Raw genomic sequence first — 16,706 nt, forward strand, 5'->3', positions numbered from 1 at the left:
ATTAGAAATGTAGGGAAAGAAAGGATAGGGAGGAATTATTCCACAGCATTGAAGCAGAACAAAGTCCAATAGGGGAGGTTACAGCCTGGGTAATAAAACAATCCTATTACACCTTGCTGCACTGACAGCGGATCCAAATTGCCTTTATACTGCTGCTTTCAGATTTGCAATAGATGATACCTCTGTAATTATGGGGTACAAATGCTGTATGATACAGCCATTAACAGGGTGTATTACTAGGAAATATTTCTACGTCTTATTAGCCCTTATGAAGTGCAGTTATATGTTCTAAACAGGGGCGTAACAATCGAAGTTACAGAGGGTGCGACAGGGCCTAGCGGGGGGGAGGGGGCCCGCTGCACTCACATGTAATAGGAGCGCTCTGACGGGGCCCGGCATGAAGTACAGTGACAATACCAGGCTCCGTCAGATCGCTCTTCAAACATGTATACTATGCACAAAGGTAGGTGGAGCGCAGATGCAAGGGGGGAGGCAAGCACTCACTTGGCAGTTATTGTTACTGCCGGGCTGTTGTATCCAGAGTGAAGAGGGCTCCCTGCTTCACTTTTCTTCTGGGCTCCGGAATCGGCCTCCAGCAAAGCAAGCAGCGCGATGTGAGTATGGGAGCGCGTCATCAGGGAAGAAGGTAAGTATGTGTTTTTGTTTTTTTGTTTTTTTTCCATAAAGCTGCAGACGGGAGGCAAAAAAGGGGGCCCCAACTACAGTGAGGGGGCACAAAAGTGGACATTTTTACTGAGGGGGCACCTAATCTGCCATAGCACATATGTGGGCATAACTACTGTGAGGGGGCACATATGTGTGCATAACTAATATGAGGGGGCACATAATATGGCATAACTAATATGAGGGGGCACATATGTGGGCATAACTACTATGAGGGGCAGATATATGGCATAACAACTGTGTGGGGCACATAATCTGGTATAACTACAGTGAGGGGGCACGTATCTAGGATAACTACTGTAAGGGGGCATAAATCTGGCATAACTACTGTGATTGGGCACATATCTGGCCATAACTACTGTGAGTGGGCACATATCTGGGCATTACTACTGTGAGGGGGCACATATCTTGTATAACTACTGTGAGGGGAAACAAAAGTGGGCATAATTACTGTGACAGGAACAAAGCTGGGTATAGCTGCTGTAAGGGGCCTAAAGGAGGACATAACTTTTGTGAAGGGGCCACAAGGTGGGTTTAATTACTGTGAGGGGCCACAATGTGGGCATTGGTACTGTGTGGTAGCACTTAGGGGAAATGTCCTGGATTACCCTGCTATACATTGGGATGGCTCTGTCTTGCAGGACCAGCACAGCGCCCCCTGCTGGTGATTTCACCATCCCTTCTGTATGCGATTATTCTTTTTTTCTCTATCACTACAGGGACCTTGTTACGGATCCAGTAGACATCATGCCAACGTCAGCGACACTCTGGATGAGGTAGGACCAGATTTTATTAGTTAGGACTGGGTGAGTGTAGCCATGCATTGGGCTTAGTGAATTGGGGGAGGGGGGGGGCACTCCAAAGTTTGCACTGGGGCTCATTATGTAGTGTCCCACTAGGTAGGGGTGGGCACTACACAAGGGTCAATTGGGTCACGTGTTACTCCTACTCCTAAGGGACAGTGGCATTATGTTTATTCATGCATTCTAATGTATTGTCTATGTGCTTTTACATGTGTTGTTTCCCCTGTTATATGCTCAGCAGGCCTATTGGGGTGTAGTTAGGCATCCTAGACACTAGAGGGAGATAGGGAGCCCCTATTATAAATGTTCAGGCCCAGACAGGGAGGGGTCAGGTCATAGTCAGGAGTCTGTGAGGACAGAAGTGAGAAGGCACCAGCCCGAGATATGCTGAGGGCCTCCTCCTGACATGCAGCTAGATAGTCCAGGCTTCTAGTTGCCACCAGGAGGCTAGTGGAGAAGTACAGCCTGCCTGGAGATCCTGAATCCAACTAGCACAGAAGAAGTAACCCCAGTAGTAGGGATGGACCTCCTGGGAGCAACCTGCAGTTACCCTCCAGCCAAGCAGTGCCAGTGCAACCAGCTCAGATAAGTAAGCTGATGGGCAGAGGTACTATAAAGTGAGAGCAAGGGTCAATACGGGAGGAAGATTAAGTACCAAGGATTAAAGCCAGCATCTAGGCATCCGGGTCTTGGGATACAACCAGAATAGCTGTGGGATAGTTCAGCCTGGTCTGTGAAGCATTAATCGTTTACCCTCCAAGTATCTTGCAAGATTATTACCTGCCATTGTTGAGAAATAAGCCTGCTTGTAAAATATATGACAAAAGGGACTGCTTTACCATCTTGTATGTACAAAGTTGGACTGTTGAAAGTAAAGCTACGTTTGGTTCATCATACCATCTGTGCATTTCCATTATTGCTACTGGAAACCGGTGTGCCACCGTTACAGGCACTGGCGTCACGATCCTTAAAGGGACCTTGCCCCAGGCACTCTAAATACCTGCAACATCCAGGGCACCTCATCCACCATCAGGCCTGGTCCCTACATCCAGAGTGTGCCCCAGAGAAACTGGTGTCTACCTCTCCTTCACTGCTGCATGCCTGCCCAGGGTTCTCCTCCAAACAGTGAGTAACCCTCGAATGCCCATAACCGTGACCTCACAATCGCAATACCCTGCAGGTCTGGCGTGCTGCAATAGCACTCTAGTTACGCCACTGGTTCTAAAGCCTATTTTGGCGTGTATTAGTGGGAAAAAAGGGCTTATTTGCCATTCAGTGGTGCAGTTATATGTTCTTATATTAGTGGCAAAAAAAGTATTATTTGCCGTTCAGCTGTGGAGGCATATGTTCTAAAGCCTTTTTTTGGCGTGTATGGGTGGGTTTACATGAGCGTTGCGGATTCCGATTTTGTTTTCCACTATAACATGATTATAACAGAAAATAACGGAATCCATAAGACGGAAATCAAAACAGAAGCCTTTAAGAGGCATTCCGTTTTGATCCGTCATAATGAAAGTCTATGGGAATCATAATGGATCCTTCTGTCGACAGGACTTTTTTTTCCGTTCTACATAACGGAAACCAGACGGATCCATTAAAATTCCCATAGACTTCTATTACGACGGATCAAAATGGAATGCCTTTTAAAGAAGTCAATGGGCAACATAACGGATCTGTCCTGGTTTACGTTATGCAGGACTGGACTGCATAATGAAAACCACAACGGATCCGTTATGCTGCGCATTGACTTGTATTATGAAGGATCAAAACGGAATGCCTCTTAAAGGCTTCCGTTTTGACTTCCGTCTTTTGGATTCCGCTATTTTCCGTTATAACCATGTTATAACGTAAAACAAAAACAGAATCCAGAACACTGATGTGAACCCACCCTATTAGTGGAGAAAAAAGGGCTTATTAGCCTTTGTGTGGTAAATTGAGAAAGTTACAGCCCTTTTTGTCGTTTATTAGTGGCAAAAAAAAGTATTATTTGCTGTTCAGCGGTGCAGTTATATGTTCTAAAGTTTTTTGGGTGTGCATTATTGGCAAAAAAATATATTATTTGTCGTTGTGTGGTGAAATGACAAAATTACAGCCTTTTTTGGGGTGTATTCATTTCCTTTTTATTTACTTATTTGATCTAACAGTATGAACAGTATGTCAGACAGAGAAGTGACACAGTGGAGTGGCAGAGGCCTAAATGTTTCTGGCGCAGGCACAGGTCGCAGCAGAGTAAGGGAGCGTGGCAGCAGGGGTCACTCCATATGCTGTGGGATAAGATCCACTATACAGCAAGGATGAGCTACTAGAGGACAGTCAGCAGCTACTGCCTAGCCAAGTTCTGGAAGAGACTTCCGCCGCTTCCTCCGGTAGGTGGGCAAGTAGTGATGAGGAGAGTGGCGTGGGAGCTACTGTTGCGAGCAGTCAGGATCCTGGCTCAGAGACCATTGAGGAGGACATCAGTGACATGCAGACAGTACTCGATGATGATGTAGCCGATTGCAATTGGGAGCCGGGTGACAAAGGGGCTTCATCATCATCGGGAGAAGAGGGTGGCAGCTTGTGCTTGAGGCAGCGGCGGAGCCAGCAAGTTGGTAGCATGGCCAGGAGTCAGCAGGGTGGCAGCAGTGGGAGGTCGGGAGCCAAATGTGCCCGGGGTAGACCACCCACTTCGCAGGAGCCTACCTGCCCGGAAAGGAGTGGTTCAGGAGTTCACAGAGGCAGCGGCGGTAGCAGTCAGTTAGTGCGGAGTGTTGGGGGTAAAATCACCTACTTGTTAAGCCGCTGGAAGAGGTGAACATGGCCATTTGCTGAATCTGTGGGCAGAAGGTGAAGAGTGGCCAGGGTGCCAATGTTGGCACCACGGCCCTGTGTCAACATATGCAGCTTTACCATAAAGTGACCTGGGAGAACTGTGGCTCCAATGGGGTGGTTAAGCCTGCCACAGCAACTGCTGCATCACCCAGTGGCACTCACCTGATGTTTAGGCAGTCAAGGCTCCACCACCTCAGCCGAAGGGAGCTGTCTGTCCTTTCCATCATGTAGCGGTCCTGATGCTCCTGCTCCTCGCCCTCCTACTCCTCGTCATTCCATCAGCAATCGATCACCAAAGCGATTGCCAAGAGACAACAGTAGGCGTGCACTCATGCAACGGCTCAGAAGCTGAACGTGCTCCTGGCCAAGTTGCTGGTGGTGCAGTGCCTCCCTTTCCAAGTGGTGGACTCTGCACCTTTCAGAGAACTGATGGCTTGTGCCGAGCCGAGGTGGAGAGTCCCAAGCCGTCATTTCTTTGCCAAAAAGGCAGTACCAGCCCTGCACAAATATGTAGAATAGAAAGTGGGCCAGTCCTTGAGCCGACAACGGAAAGAACATGGTGTCGGCACTGCGTCAAGAAGGGCTGAGCCATGCGCCCTGCATGGTGCATTTGTTCAATCTAGTTGTCAAGCGGTTCCTGAAGTCTTCTGCCCATCTGCAAGACATCCTAAAAATGTCCAGGAAACTTTGCATGCACTTCAGCCACTCATACACTGCCAAGCACACCCTCCTTGAGCTGCAGTGGCAGAACAGAGTCCCCCAACATAGGCTTATATGCGACATTTCCACCCGTTGAAATTCCACCCTCCATATGTTGGACCGACTATATGAACAGAGAAAGGCCATAAACGATATCTTGAGGAGTACTCCCATGTGTAACTTCGATGTCAGCCAGTGAGCCGTTTGCTCAGGCCCTTTGAGAAGGCCACGTAATTTGTCAGTCGCCAGGACTACGGGATGAACAATGTCATTCTACTGCTTCATGCCCTGGAACAGATGCTGGTAAATCTGGTTGGTCAGGAGACTGGAGACGTGGCGCCTAGATATCAAGGTCACATGAGCCCTGTGGGGGCTGAACTGGAGGAGGACACTGGAACACAAGCAATGTGTAGCGAAATGGGTGGTTTTTATACACAGGTGACAGGAGAGGAGGAGCAGGAGCAGCCAGAGGAGCTACAGGCCAATGAGGAAGATGAGACAGAGGACCCAGACACACCGAGGCAGTATGCAGTGGAGATAGAGGCAGGGAGTCCCTCCGAGCCACTTGCACAAATGGCCCGATGCATGCTCACTTGCTTGCGTATTGAAAACCGAATTGTCAACATTCAGCAGAGGGATGCCTTCTGGCTCTCCACCTTGTTGGTCTCTCGCTACCGGTCCAAAATGGGGGCCTTTTTTACACCCGCTGAGAGGGAGACAAACTGAACTACTATAGAGACCAACTATGTGCCCAATTTGGAAACCCAGAAGTTGAATGGGGCAGATCCATCAGTCAGTACGTGTAGGCATGTGCACACGTACTGTTCCACTATGTTGCTGAAATGCTGCCTCCTGCTAAGATGTTCCATATCAGCTGGAGGTGCTAGTTGTTGTGGTGTGCTGATAATGCTTTTCCACATTTTGGCCATGCTAACTCTCCCTTCTGAGGTGCTGGTGGTGCCCCAGCTTTGTTGGCGACTTCTTCCTCCTCCTCTGCCTTCGCCTTGTGCTTCCACTGAGCCCTCGCTGTCAGGTGGGAATGTCATCAGCAGTGCGTCTACCAGCGTTCGCTTGTACTCACGCATCTTCTGATCACGCTCCAGTGACGGAATTAAGGATGGCACGTTGTCCTTGTAACAGGGATGGCAGTCCTCCCGATACCACTGGATCTACATTGACAAGGCCGTGAACAAGGTCCTGGTGGACCGAAACGTTGGCCATTATCTAAAAAGATCTCTTTGGGATGAACAATTAAATAAATGAATTATCTCTAAATTCAATCCAAATGAGTGCCGTGGTTACTTCATAAATCCTATTTGACCACTTCCACTGAGCACCAACAGTACAAAGGAGTGCCATCCACTATAATTATTGTAACAGGGATCCAGCAGGGTGGCCACCCAGTAATCAGAACTGGTTAGAATGTTGGCAACTCAGCTGTCGTTGCGCAGGCACTGCAGCATGTAGCCACTCATGTGTGCTAGGCTGCCCAGAGGCAACGACAAGCTGTCCTGTGGGAGGTTTATTGTCTCGGTCCTCTGTATCCCCCCAGCCATGCTCCAGTGATGCCCATGAGCTGCTTTGGGTGCCACCTGGCTGTGAACACAGTTCCTCCTCATCATCATCCTCCTCATCCTCCAGAACTGTGTCCTGGCTGGACAGTTGTATACCTGGCCTCTGTTGGTGCAGGAACCTACCCTCCGAGCCACTTATGAATGACTGGCCTGATAACCGTGGAAATGATCCCTCTTCCTCCTCCTTATGCTCCTGTGCCACATCCTCTTCCATCATCGCCCGAAGCATTTTTTCAAGGAGACCTAGAAGTGGGATAGTAACGCTGAGGATGGTGTCATCGGCACTTGCCATGTTGGTGGAGTACTCAAAATAGCGCAACACAGCACACACGTCCTGCATGGAGGCCCACTCGGTGGTAAAGTGGTGCTGTTCCGCAGAGCGACTCACCCATGCGTGCTGTGGCTGAAATGCCACTATCGCCTGCTGCTGTTTGCACAGTCTCTCCAGCATGTGCAAGGTGGTGTTCCACCTTGTGGGTACGTCCCATAGGAGGAGGTGAGCGGGAAGGTCGTAGTTACGCTGCAGCGCAGACAGGCGAGCAGCAGCAGGGTGAGAACACTGATAGCGTGCACAGACGGCCTACACTTTCTGCAGCAGTCCTGACATATAGGGGAAAATTTTCAGGAACCTTTGCACCACCAAATTCAGCACATGCGCCAGGCAAGGGATGTGCATCAAACCGGCTAGCCCCAGAGCTGCTACGAGATTTCGCCTATTATAGCACACCAGCAGCCCGGGCTTGAGGCTCAGTGGCACCAACCACTCATTGGTCTGTTGTCCCATGCTGTCCACAGCTCCTACACGGTGTGGGGTTTTCCCCCAAACAGATAGCTTTCAAAACAGCCTGCTGTCGTTTCCCCCTGGCTGTGCTGAAGTTGGTGGTGCAGGCGTTATGATGACCGGATGAGGAGGTGGTAGAGGAGGAAGCAGAGTAGGAGGAGGCAACAAGAAACGTCCTGCAATCCTCGGTGCCGGAAGGACATGCGCCAAACTGCTATCTGCCTCAGGCCCAACCACCACTGCATTTACCCAGTGTGCTGTTAGACAGATAAAACGTTCATGTCCATGCTTACTGGTCCACGTATCGGTGGTTATGTGGACCTTGCCACAGATGGCGTTACGCAGTGCACACCTGGTTGTGCAGGGCAGGTATAGCTCGCCTGGAAAAGTTGTGGCGGCTGTGAACCACGAACTGTGGGACAGCCACCACATAAGGTTTTTAAAAGTCTCCGTCTCCACCAGACGGAATGACAGCATTTTAAAGGCAAGGAATTTTCAAATGCTGGCATTCAGGGCCAGAGATCGCTGGTGGGTAGGGCGGGACTTCCTCTTTCTCTCCAGTGTTTGAGGGATGGAGAGCTGAACACTTCCATAGGACAGTGTCGAGATGCGTGGTGGAGGTGGTGGTATTGCTGCCACATACTCTGTTTTCGGGGTGGTAGGTGCCACTGTCACTCCAGAGAGGGAGGAAGAGGCCGAGACCGCAGCAGAAGAGGGAGCAGAAGGAGCCTGAGATCTTTCATGGTTTTTGAGGTGTGTACTCCACTGTTGCTCGTTCTTTGCATTTAGATGCCTGGTTATGCAGGTTGTGCTCAGGTTTAGAACATTTATGTCTCGCTTCAGGCTCAGATTGCACAGCATGCAAACCACTCGCGTCTTGTTGTCAGCACATTGTCTGAAGAACTGCCACGCCAGGGAACTCCTTGGAGCTGGCTTTTGTGTGCTCAGTCCCTGGGTGCGGTGGGCAGTAACAGGCGTACTGGCTAGGGGACGGCCACTCTGCTTTTTCACCCTGCTCCCTCTTTTGCTGTGTGGCTGGCGCTGTGTGACCACCACCTCTTCCTCCAAACTGCATACGTCAGACACATGACCTTAATTCCATGTAGGGTCTAGGACCTCATCATCCTCCACATCATCTTCCACCCACACTTCACCCCTGCCCTCCTTGCTGGTCTGCACACTGCAGAAAGCTGCAGCAGTTGGCACCTGTGTTTTGTCATCATTGGAGACATGCTGCAGTGATCCTCCCATGTCCACACCCTGAAACATACAGTGCTGCCCATAATTATTCATACCCCTGGAAAATTTTGACTTAAAGTTACTTTTATTCAACCAGCAAGTAATTTTTTGATGGGAAATGACATAGGCGTCTCCTAAAAGATAATAAGACGATGTACAAGAGGCATTATTGTGGGGGGAAAAAAAACTCTCTCAGCTTTTATTTACATTTTGAACCAAAAATACAAGATGTTCCGCACTGTGGAAAATCTCTGAGGACGTGGTCGGAAGCCAAAAGTGACACCTGTGCTGGCCAGGAGGATAGAGAGGTGAAAAATAATCCAAGGATCACCACCAAGGCCATCCTGGTGAATCTGGGCTCTGCTGGTGGCAATGTCTCAAGGCAGACAATCCAAACGGACACTGCACACTGCTGGGTTCCACTTCTCCAGATAAGGCACACAAAAGCTCACTTGGCCTTTGCAAAAGCACATCTGGACAAAGAAGACGACTTCTGGTCTTCTGTGTTATTGTCAGATGAAACAAAAATTGAATTGTTTGGTCACAATGATGTTTCCTTCATTTGGTGTAAAAAAGGAGAAGCCTTCAACCCAAAGAACACCATCCCCACTGTCAAACATGGCTGTGGGAACCTAATGCTTTGGGGGTGTTTTTCAGCCAATGGACCAGGGAACCTAATCACAGTAAACGGCACCATGAAAAAAGAGCAATACATGAGGATTCTCAATGACAACATCAGGCAGTCTGCAGAGAAACTTGGCCTTTGGCACCAGTGGACATTTCAGCATGACAATGACCCAAAACACACAGCAAAAGTGGTGAAGAAATGGTTAGCAGACAACAACATTAACGTTTTGAAGTGGCCCAGCCAGAGTCCAGACTTGAATCCATTTGAGAATCTGTGGAGGGAGCTAAAGATCAGGGTGAGGGCAAGAAGACCCTCCAACCTGAAAGATTTGGAGCTCATTGCTAAAGATGAATGGGCAAAAATACCTGTGGAGACATGGAAAAAGCTGGTCTGCAATTATAGGAAGCGTTTGATTGCTGTAATAGCCAATAAAGGCTTTTCTATTGATTATTGAGAAGGGTATGAGCAATTTTGGACTGGACACTTTTTGCTCAAATGTACATAAAAGCTGAGAAATGTTTTTTTTCCCACAATAATGCCTCTTGTACATCGTTTTATTATCTTTTGGGAGACACCGATGTCATTTCCCATCAATAAATGACTTGCTGGTTGAATAAAAGTAACTTTAAGTCAAAATTTGCCAGGGGTATGAATAATTATGGGCAGCACTGTAAGTGGTTGGGCATCAGTGCACTCAATATCTTCCACTTCTGGGGCACGGCTAGGTGGATGGCCCATGGAAACCCTGCCAGCAGAGTCATCAAAAAGTATAAGAGACTGCTGGATGACTTGGGGCTCAGACTGCTTGGCTGATTTGCAAGGGGGTGAGGTGAAAGACAGATGCCCATGGGCTACAAGTGCCAACTCTGCGCTTTCAGCAGGGTACCGGGTGGGAAACAATGTGAAGGAACTGGAGGCACTGTCTGCCACCCAATGTACTACCGCCTCTACTTGTTCTGGTCTCACCATTCGTACACTGGTATTCGGGCCTACAAAATAACTCTGAACGTCCTGTCGCCTACGTGCACCTGAGGAAGGTGTTTCATTTGGGCATGTAGCTGGCACAGATCGACCATGTCCTCTCCCAGCAACAGGAGCTCCACCAACACCAGCAGCACCACAACCAGGGCCACGTCCCAGATTAACTATATTAATTTCCCTGTCACATATGCAGTGCAGGTGCACCTTACACCAAAAATGGTTATATGTCACCCACCAAACTAACAGACAGATTAACTATTATATTTCTGCGTCAGGGGTACAAAGATGGTGTATAGCACTCACAAAAAAATCATTATAGATCACCCACAGAACAAATAGCCAGATGAGATTCCTAACACTTTTCCTCACTTCAGCTGCCTGCTTCCTGTCCCTGCACTACTCAGAGCTGATGGGCGGTGCTACACGTGATCCAGCTTGTATAGAGGCTGGGTCACATGATGCACTGGCCAATCACAGCCAGCCTGTGATGGCTTCTAAGTGCCCACAGCTTAAAAGCTTGTTGATTGGCTGCCCTGCAGCCTTTCAACAAGCTTTATTAAATGCCCAAACACTGAACTTGAACCCAAACTTTTGCTGCAAAGTTTGTAGTTTGGGTCGCTCAACACTAATCGCTGACCAAATGCTGACCGTGTGAAGGCGGATGCTCAACAGACAGGATTGTTTTTTTGGGGGGTTATTGTTCGTTATTGTTTGACGAATCAGAGGAAGAGTAAAATTATCAATGACGTCAACACAAACCTACTGCTGACACCCTCTCCACTCTGTCAGGGGGGCTCTACTTGAGTTTAATAGAACAGGTTTGACGTCGGTATAAAAGGAGTGCGCTCTTTCACGCTATAGTAGGATCTTGGACCTCTGCACGGTTCTTTATACCTGGCACTAACATAGACCTGTAAGGTCAAACTTGAGTTATTTGGTCAGTTTTGGCCCCGTGACTGCCCAAATAGTGAAGTGTGCAGTGATTCTAAGAGCGGCGCCTGTCATCTGCGTGTCATACGGACTCACAGTATTATTTCACTACCAGACTCCCTATGCGTGTTACTGCAAGGCACAGTGTTCTACACCTCTATACAGACTCTCTACAGCCAGAAAATATCTGTTTTTAACATGATTCGCCGTGATTAAATTCGGATCAAATCAAATCTTTTTTGAAAATTCAGTGAACCAAATTCGGCTAACTGAAATTACCTCATTTCTAATGACAATGCAAGATGTGGCTAGTTTCCATGGACATGATGAGGGCTATATGTTTCTCTGTGCTCCAGTACAGCCTTATGACCTGGGTGTAATATCTGTTGTCTTCTTACAGCCTCAACACATTCTTGGTGGAAAAAGTTGTACTTCTGGTTCTGCGGTATCTCCATGCAGCCCGAAGCAAAATTGTCCAAAGAAGAAGAGATAATGTTGCAGAGGAAGTTGACCAGTATTGAAGAAAAGCCACTGTGGAGGAACGTGTGCAATATCAATGCCGTCATCCTCCTCACCATTAGGGATGAGCGAACTCGAACTGTATAGTTCGGGTTCGTACCGAATTTTGGGGTGTCCGTGACACGGACCCGAACCCGGACATTTTCGTAAAAGTCCGGGTTCGGGTTCGGTGTTCGTCGCTTTCTTCGCGCTTTTGTGACGCTTTCTTGGCGCTTTTTGAAAGGCTGCAAAGCAGCCAATCAACAAGCGTCATACTACTTGCCCCAAGAGGCCATCACAGCCATGCCTACTATTGGCATGGCTGTGATTGGCCAGAGCACCATGTGACCCAGCCTCTATTTAAGCTGGAGTCACATAGCGCCGCCCGTCACTCTGCTCTGATTAGCGTAGGGAGAGGTTGCGGCTGCGACAGTAGGGCGAGATTAGGCAGATTAACTCCTCCAAAGGACTTGATTAACTGATCGATCTGCAGCTGTGGATCATTGAGCTGCTGATCCTCAATTGCTCACTGTTTTTAGGCTGCACAGACCGTTTGTCAGTCACATTTTTCTGGGGTGATCGGCGGCCATTTTGTGTCTTGTGGTGCGCCAGCACAAGCTGCGACCAAGTGCATTTAACCCTCAATGGTGTGGTTGTTTTTTGGCTAAAGCCTACATCAGGGTGAAGCTGTCACACCAAGTGCATTTAACCAGCAATAGTCTGTTCATTTTTTGGCCATATACAAAATCAGGGGCAAGCTGCGCCTGTCACCAAGTGCATTTAACCCTCAATGGTGTGGTTGTTTTTTGGCTAAAGCCTACATCAGGGTGAAGCTGTCACACCAAGTGCATTTAACCAGCAATAGTCTGTTCATTTTTTGGCCATATACTAAATCAGGGGCAAGCTGCGCCTGTCACCAAGTGCATTTAACCCTCAATGGTGTGGTTGTTTTTTGGCTAAAGCCTACATCCGGGTGAAGCTGTCACACCAAGTGCATTTAACCAGCAATAGTCTGTTTATTTTTTGGCCATATCCCAGTCTAATTCTGTCACTAAATCCATACCGGTCACCCAGCGCCTAAATACTAGGCCTCAAATTTATATCCAGCTAAATCTGTCCCTAGTGCTGTAGCTGGGCGAGTTATTTAGTGTCCGTTCAAGCACATTTCTTGTTCTGGGTTGAAATACAATTCCCAATTTAGCAATTTCATAATTTAGTGGTTTCTGCTATATCAGAGCTATTTGAAATCTATCCCTAAAAGGGTATATAATATTCAAGGTGCACATTGGGTCATTCAGAATAACTTCACACACACCCGCTACTGTGTATTTCCAAGTCTAATTCTGTCACTAAACCCATACCTGTCACGCAGCGCCTAAATACTAGGCCTCAAATTTATATCCAGCTAAATCTGTCCCTAGTGCTGTAGCTGGGCGAGTTATTTAGTGTCCGTTCAAGCACATTTCTTGTTCTGGGTTGAAATACAATTCCCAATTTAGCAATTTCATAATTTAGTGGTTTCTGCTATATCAGAGCTATTTGAAATCTATCCCTAAAAGGGTATATAATATTCAAGGTGCACATTGGGTCATTCAGAATAACTTCACACACACCCGCTACTGTGTATTTCCAAGTCTAATTCTGGCACTAAACCCATACCTGTCACCCAGCGCCTAAATACTAGGCCTCAAATTTATATCCCGCTAAATCTGTCCTTAGTGCTGTAGCTGGGCGAGTTATTTAGTGTCCGTTCAAGCACATTTCTTGTTCTGGGTTGAAATACAATTCCCAATTTAGCAATTTCATAATTTAGTGGTTTCTGCTATATCAGAGCTATTTGAAATCTATCCCTAAAAGGGTATATAATATTCAAGGTGCACATTGGGTCATTCAGAATAACTTCACACACACCCGCTACTGTGTATTTCCAAGTCTAATTCTGGCACTAAACCCATACCTGTCACCCAGCGCCTAAATACTAGGCCTCAAATTTATATCCCGCTAAATCTGTCCTTAGTGCTGTAGCTGGGCGAGTTATTTAGTGTCCGTTCAAGCACATTTCTTGTTCTGGGTTGAAATACAATTCCCAATTTAGCAATTTCATAATTTAGTGGTTTCTGCTATATCAGAGCTATTTGAAATCTATCCCTAAAAGGGTATATAATATTCAAGGTGCACATTGGGTCATTCAGAATAACTTCACACACACACGCTTCTGTGCATTTCCAAGTCTAATTCTGGCACTAAACCCATACCGGTCACCCAGCGCCTAAATACTAGGCCTCAAATTTATATCCAGCTAAATCTGTCCCTAGTGCTGTAGCTGGGCGAGTTATTTAGTGTCCGTTCAAGCACATTTCTTGTTCTGGGTTGAAATACAATTCCCAATTTAGCAATTTCATAATTTAGTGGTTTCTGCTATATCAGAGCTATTTGAAATCTATCCCTAAAAGGGTATATAATATTCAAGGTGCACATTGGGTCATTCAGAATAACTTCACACACACCCGCTACTGTGTATTTCCAAGTCTAATTCTGGCACTAAACCCATACCTGTCACCCAGCGCCTAAATACTAGGTCTCAAATTTATATCCCGCTAAATCTGTCCTTAGTGCTGTAGCTGGGCGAGTTATTTAGTGTCCGTTCAAGCACATTTCTTGTTCTGGGTTGAAATACAATTCCCAATTTAGCAATTTCATAATTTAGTGGTTTCTGCTATATCAGAGCTATTTGAAATCTATCCCTAAAAGGGTATATAATATTCAAGGTGCACATAGGGTCATTCAGAATAACTTCACACACCCGCTACTGTGCATTTCCAAATCTAATTCTGTCACTAAACCCATACCTGTCACCCAGCGCCTAAATACTAGGCCTCAAATTTATATCCCGCTAAATCTCTCGTTACCGCTGTCCTGTTGTGGCTGGGAAAGTTATTTAGTGTCCGTCAAAGCACATTTTTTGTTCTGGGTTGAAATACAATTCCCAATTTAGCAATTTCATAATTTAGTCGTTTCTGCTATATCAGAGCTATTTGAAATCTATCCCTAAAAGGGTAGATCATATTGAAGGTGCACATAGGGTCATTCAGAATAACTTCACACACACGCTTCTGTGCATTTCCAAGTCTAATTCTGTCACTAAATCCATACCGGTCACCCAGCGCCTAAATACTAGGCCTCAAATTTATATCCCGCTGAATTTGAATACAATACATTGGGCCAAATAATATATTTGTTGTTGTGGTGAACCATAACAATGAGAAAAACATCTAGTAAGGGACGCGGACGTGGACATGGTCGTGGTGGTGTTAGTGGACCCTCTGGTGCTGGGAGAGGACGTGGCCGTTCTGCCACATCCACACGTCCTAGTGTACCAACTACCTCAGGTCCCAGTAGCCGCCAGAATTTACAGCGATATATGGTGGGGCCCAATGCCGTTCTAAGGATGGTAAGGCTTGAGCAGGTACAGGCATTAGTCAATTGGGTGGCCGACAGTGGATCCAGCACGTTCACATTATCTCCCACCCAGTCTTCTGCAGAAAGCGCACAGATGGCGCCTGAAAACCAACCCCATCAGTCTGTCACATCACCCCCATGCATACCAGGGAAACTGTCTCAGCCTCAAGTTATGCAGCAGTCTCTTATGCTGTTTGAAGACTCCGCTGGCAGGGTTTCCCAAGGGCATCCACCTAGCCCTTCCCCAGCGGTGAAAGACATAGAATGCACTGACGCACAACCACTTATGTTTCCTGATGATGAGGACATGGGAATACCACCTCAGCATGTCTCTGATGATGACGAAACACAGGTGCCAACTGCTGCGTCTTTCTGCAGTGTGCAGACTGAACAGGAGGTCAGGGATCAAGACTGGGTGGAAGACGATGCAGGGGACGATGAGGTCCTAGACCCCACATGGAATGAAGGTCGTGCCACTGACTTTCACAGTTCGGAGGAAGAGGCAGTGGTGAGACCGAGCCAACAGCGTAGCAAAAGAGGGAGCAGTGGGCAAAAGCAGAACACCCGCCGCCAAGAGACTCCGCCTGCTACTGACCGCCGCCATCTGGGACCGAGCACCCCAAAGGCAGCTTCAAGGAGTTCCCTGGCATGGCACTTCTTCAAACAATGTGCTGACGACAAGACCCGAGTGGTTTGCACGCTGTGCCATCAGAGCCTGAAGCGAGGCATTAACGTTCTGAACCTGAGCACAACCTGCATGACCAGGCACCTGCATGCAAAGCATGAACTGCAGTGGAGTAAACACCTTAAAACCAAGGAAGTCACTCAGGCTCCCCCTGCTACCTCTTCTGCTGCTGCCGCCTCGGCCTATTCTGCTGCTGCCGCCTCGGCCTCTTCCTCCGCCTCTGGAGGAACGTTGGCACCTGCCGCCCAGCAAACAGGGGATGTACCACCAACACCACCACCACCACCTCCGTCACCAAGCGTCTCAACCATGTCACACGCCAGCGTTCAGCTCTCCATCTCACAAACATTTGATAGAAAGCGTAAATTCCCACCTAGCCACCCTCGATCCCTGGCCCTGAATGCCAGCATTTCTAAACTACTGGCCTATGAAATGCTGTCATTTAGGCTGGTGGACACAGACAGCTTCAAACAGCTCATGTCGCTTGCTGTCCCACAGTATGTTGTTCCCAGCCGGCACTACTTCTCCAAGAGAGCCGTGCCTTCCCTGCACAACCAAGTATCCGATAAAATCAAGTGTGCACTGCGCAACGCCATCTGTGGCAAGGTCCACCTAACCACAGATACGTGGACCAGTAAGCACGGCCAGGGACGCTATATCTCCCTAACTGCACACTGGGTAAATGTAGTGGCAGCTGGGCCCCAGGCGGAGAGCTGTTTGGCGCACGTCCTTCCGCCGCCAAGGATCGCAGGGCAACATTCTTTGCCTCCTGTTGCCACCTCCTCCTTCTCGGCTTCCTCCTCCTCTTCTTCCACCTGCTCATCCAGTCAGCCACACACCTTCACCACCAACTTCAGCACAGCCCGGGGTAAACGTCAGCAGGCCATTCTGAAACTCATATGTTTGGGGGACAGGCCCCACACCGCACAGGAGT

At 48.0% G+C, this 16,706-nt stretch overlaps 1 protein-coding gene across 1 annotated transcript in view; it reads left to right on the forward strand.

Annotated features, from left to right (window-relative positions):
• Positions 1 to 16,706, forward strand: part of LOC122944134 (sodium/glucose cotransporter 4-like) — a 101,462-nt gene that overhangs the window by 81,322 nt on the left and 3,434 nt on the right. Inside the window, exons 15-16 of the mRNA XM_044302364.1 lie at positions 542 to 614; positions 11,531 to 11,696. Coding sequence (XP_044158299.1) covers positions 542 to 614; positions 11,531 to 11,696 — 239 coding nt within the window. The remainder of the gene's footprint in view (positions 1 to 541; positions 615 to 11,530; positions 11,697 to 16,706) is intronic.

Source organism: Bufo gargarizans, chromosome 7 (assembly GCF_014858855.1).
Source record: "Bufo gargarizans isolate SCDJY-AF-19 chromosome 7, ASM1485885v1, whole genome shotgun sequence".
NCBI classification, from domain to species: Eukaryota; Metazoa; Chordata; class Amphibia; order Anura; family Bufonidae; genus Bufo; species Bufo gargarizans.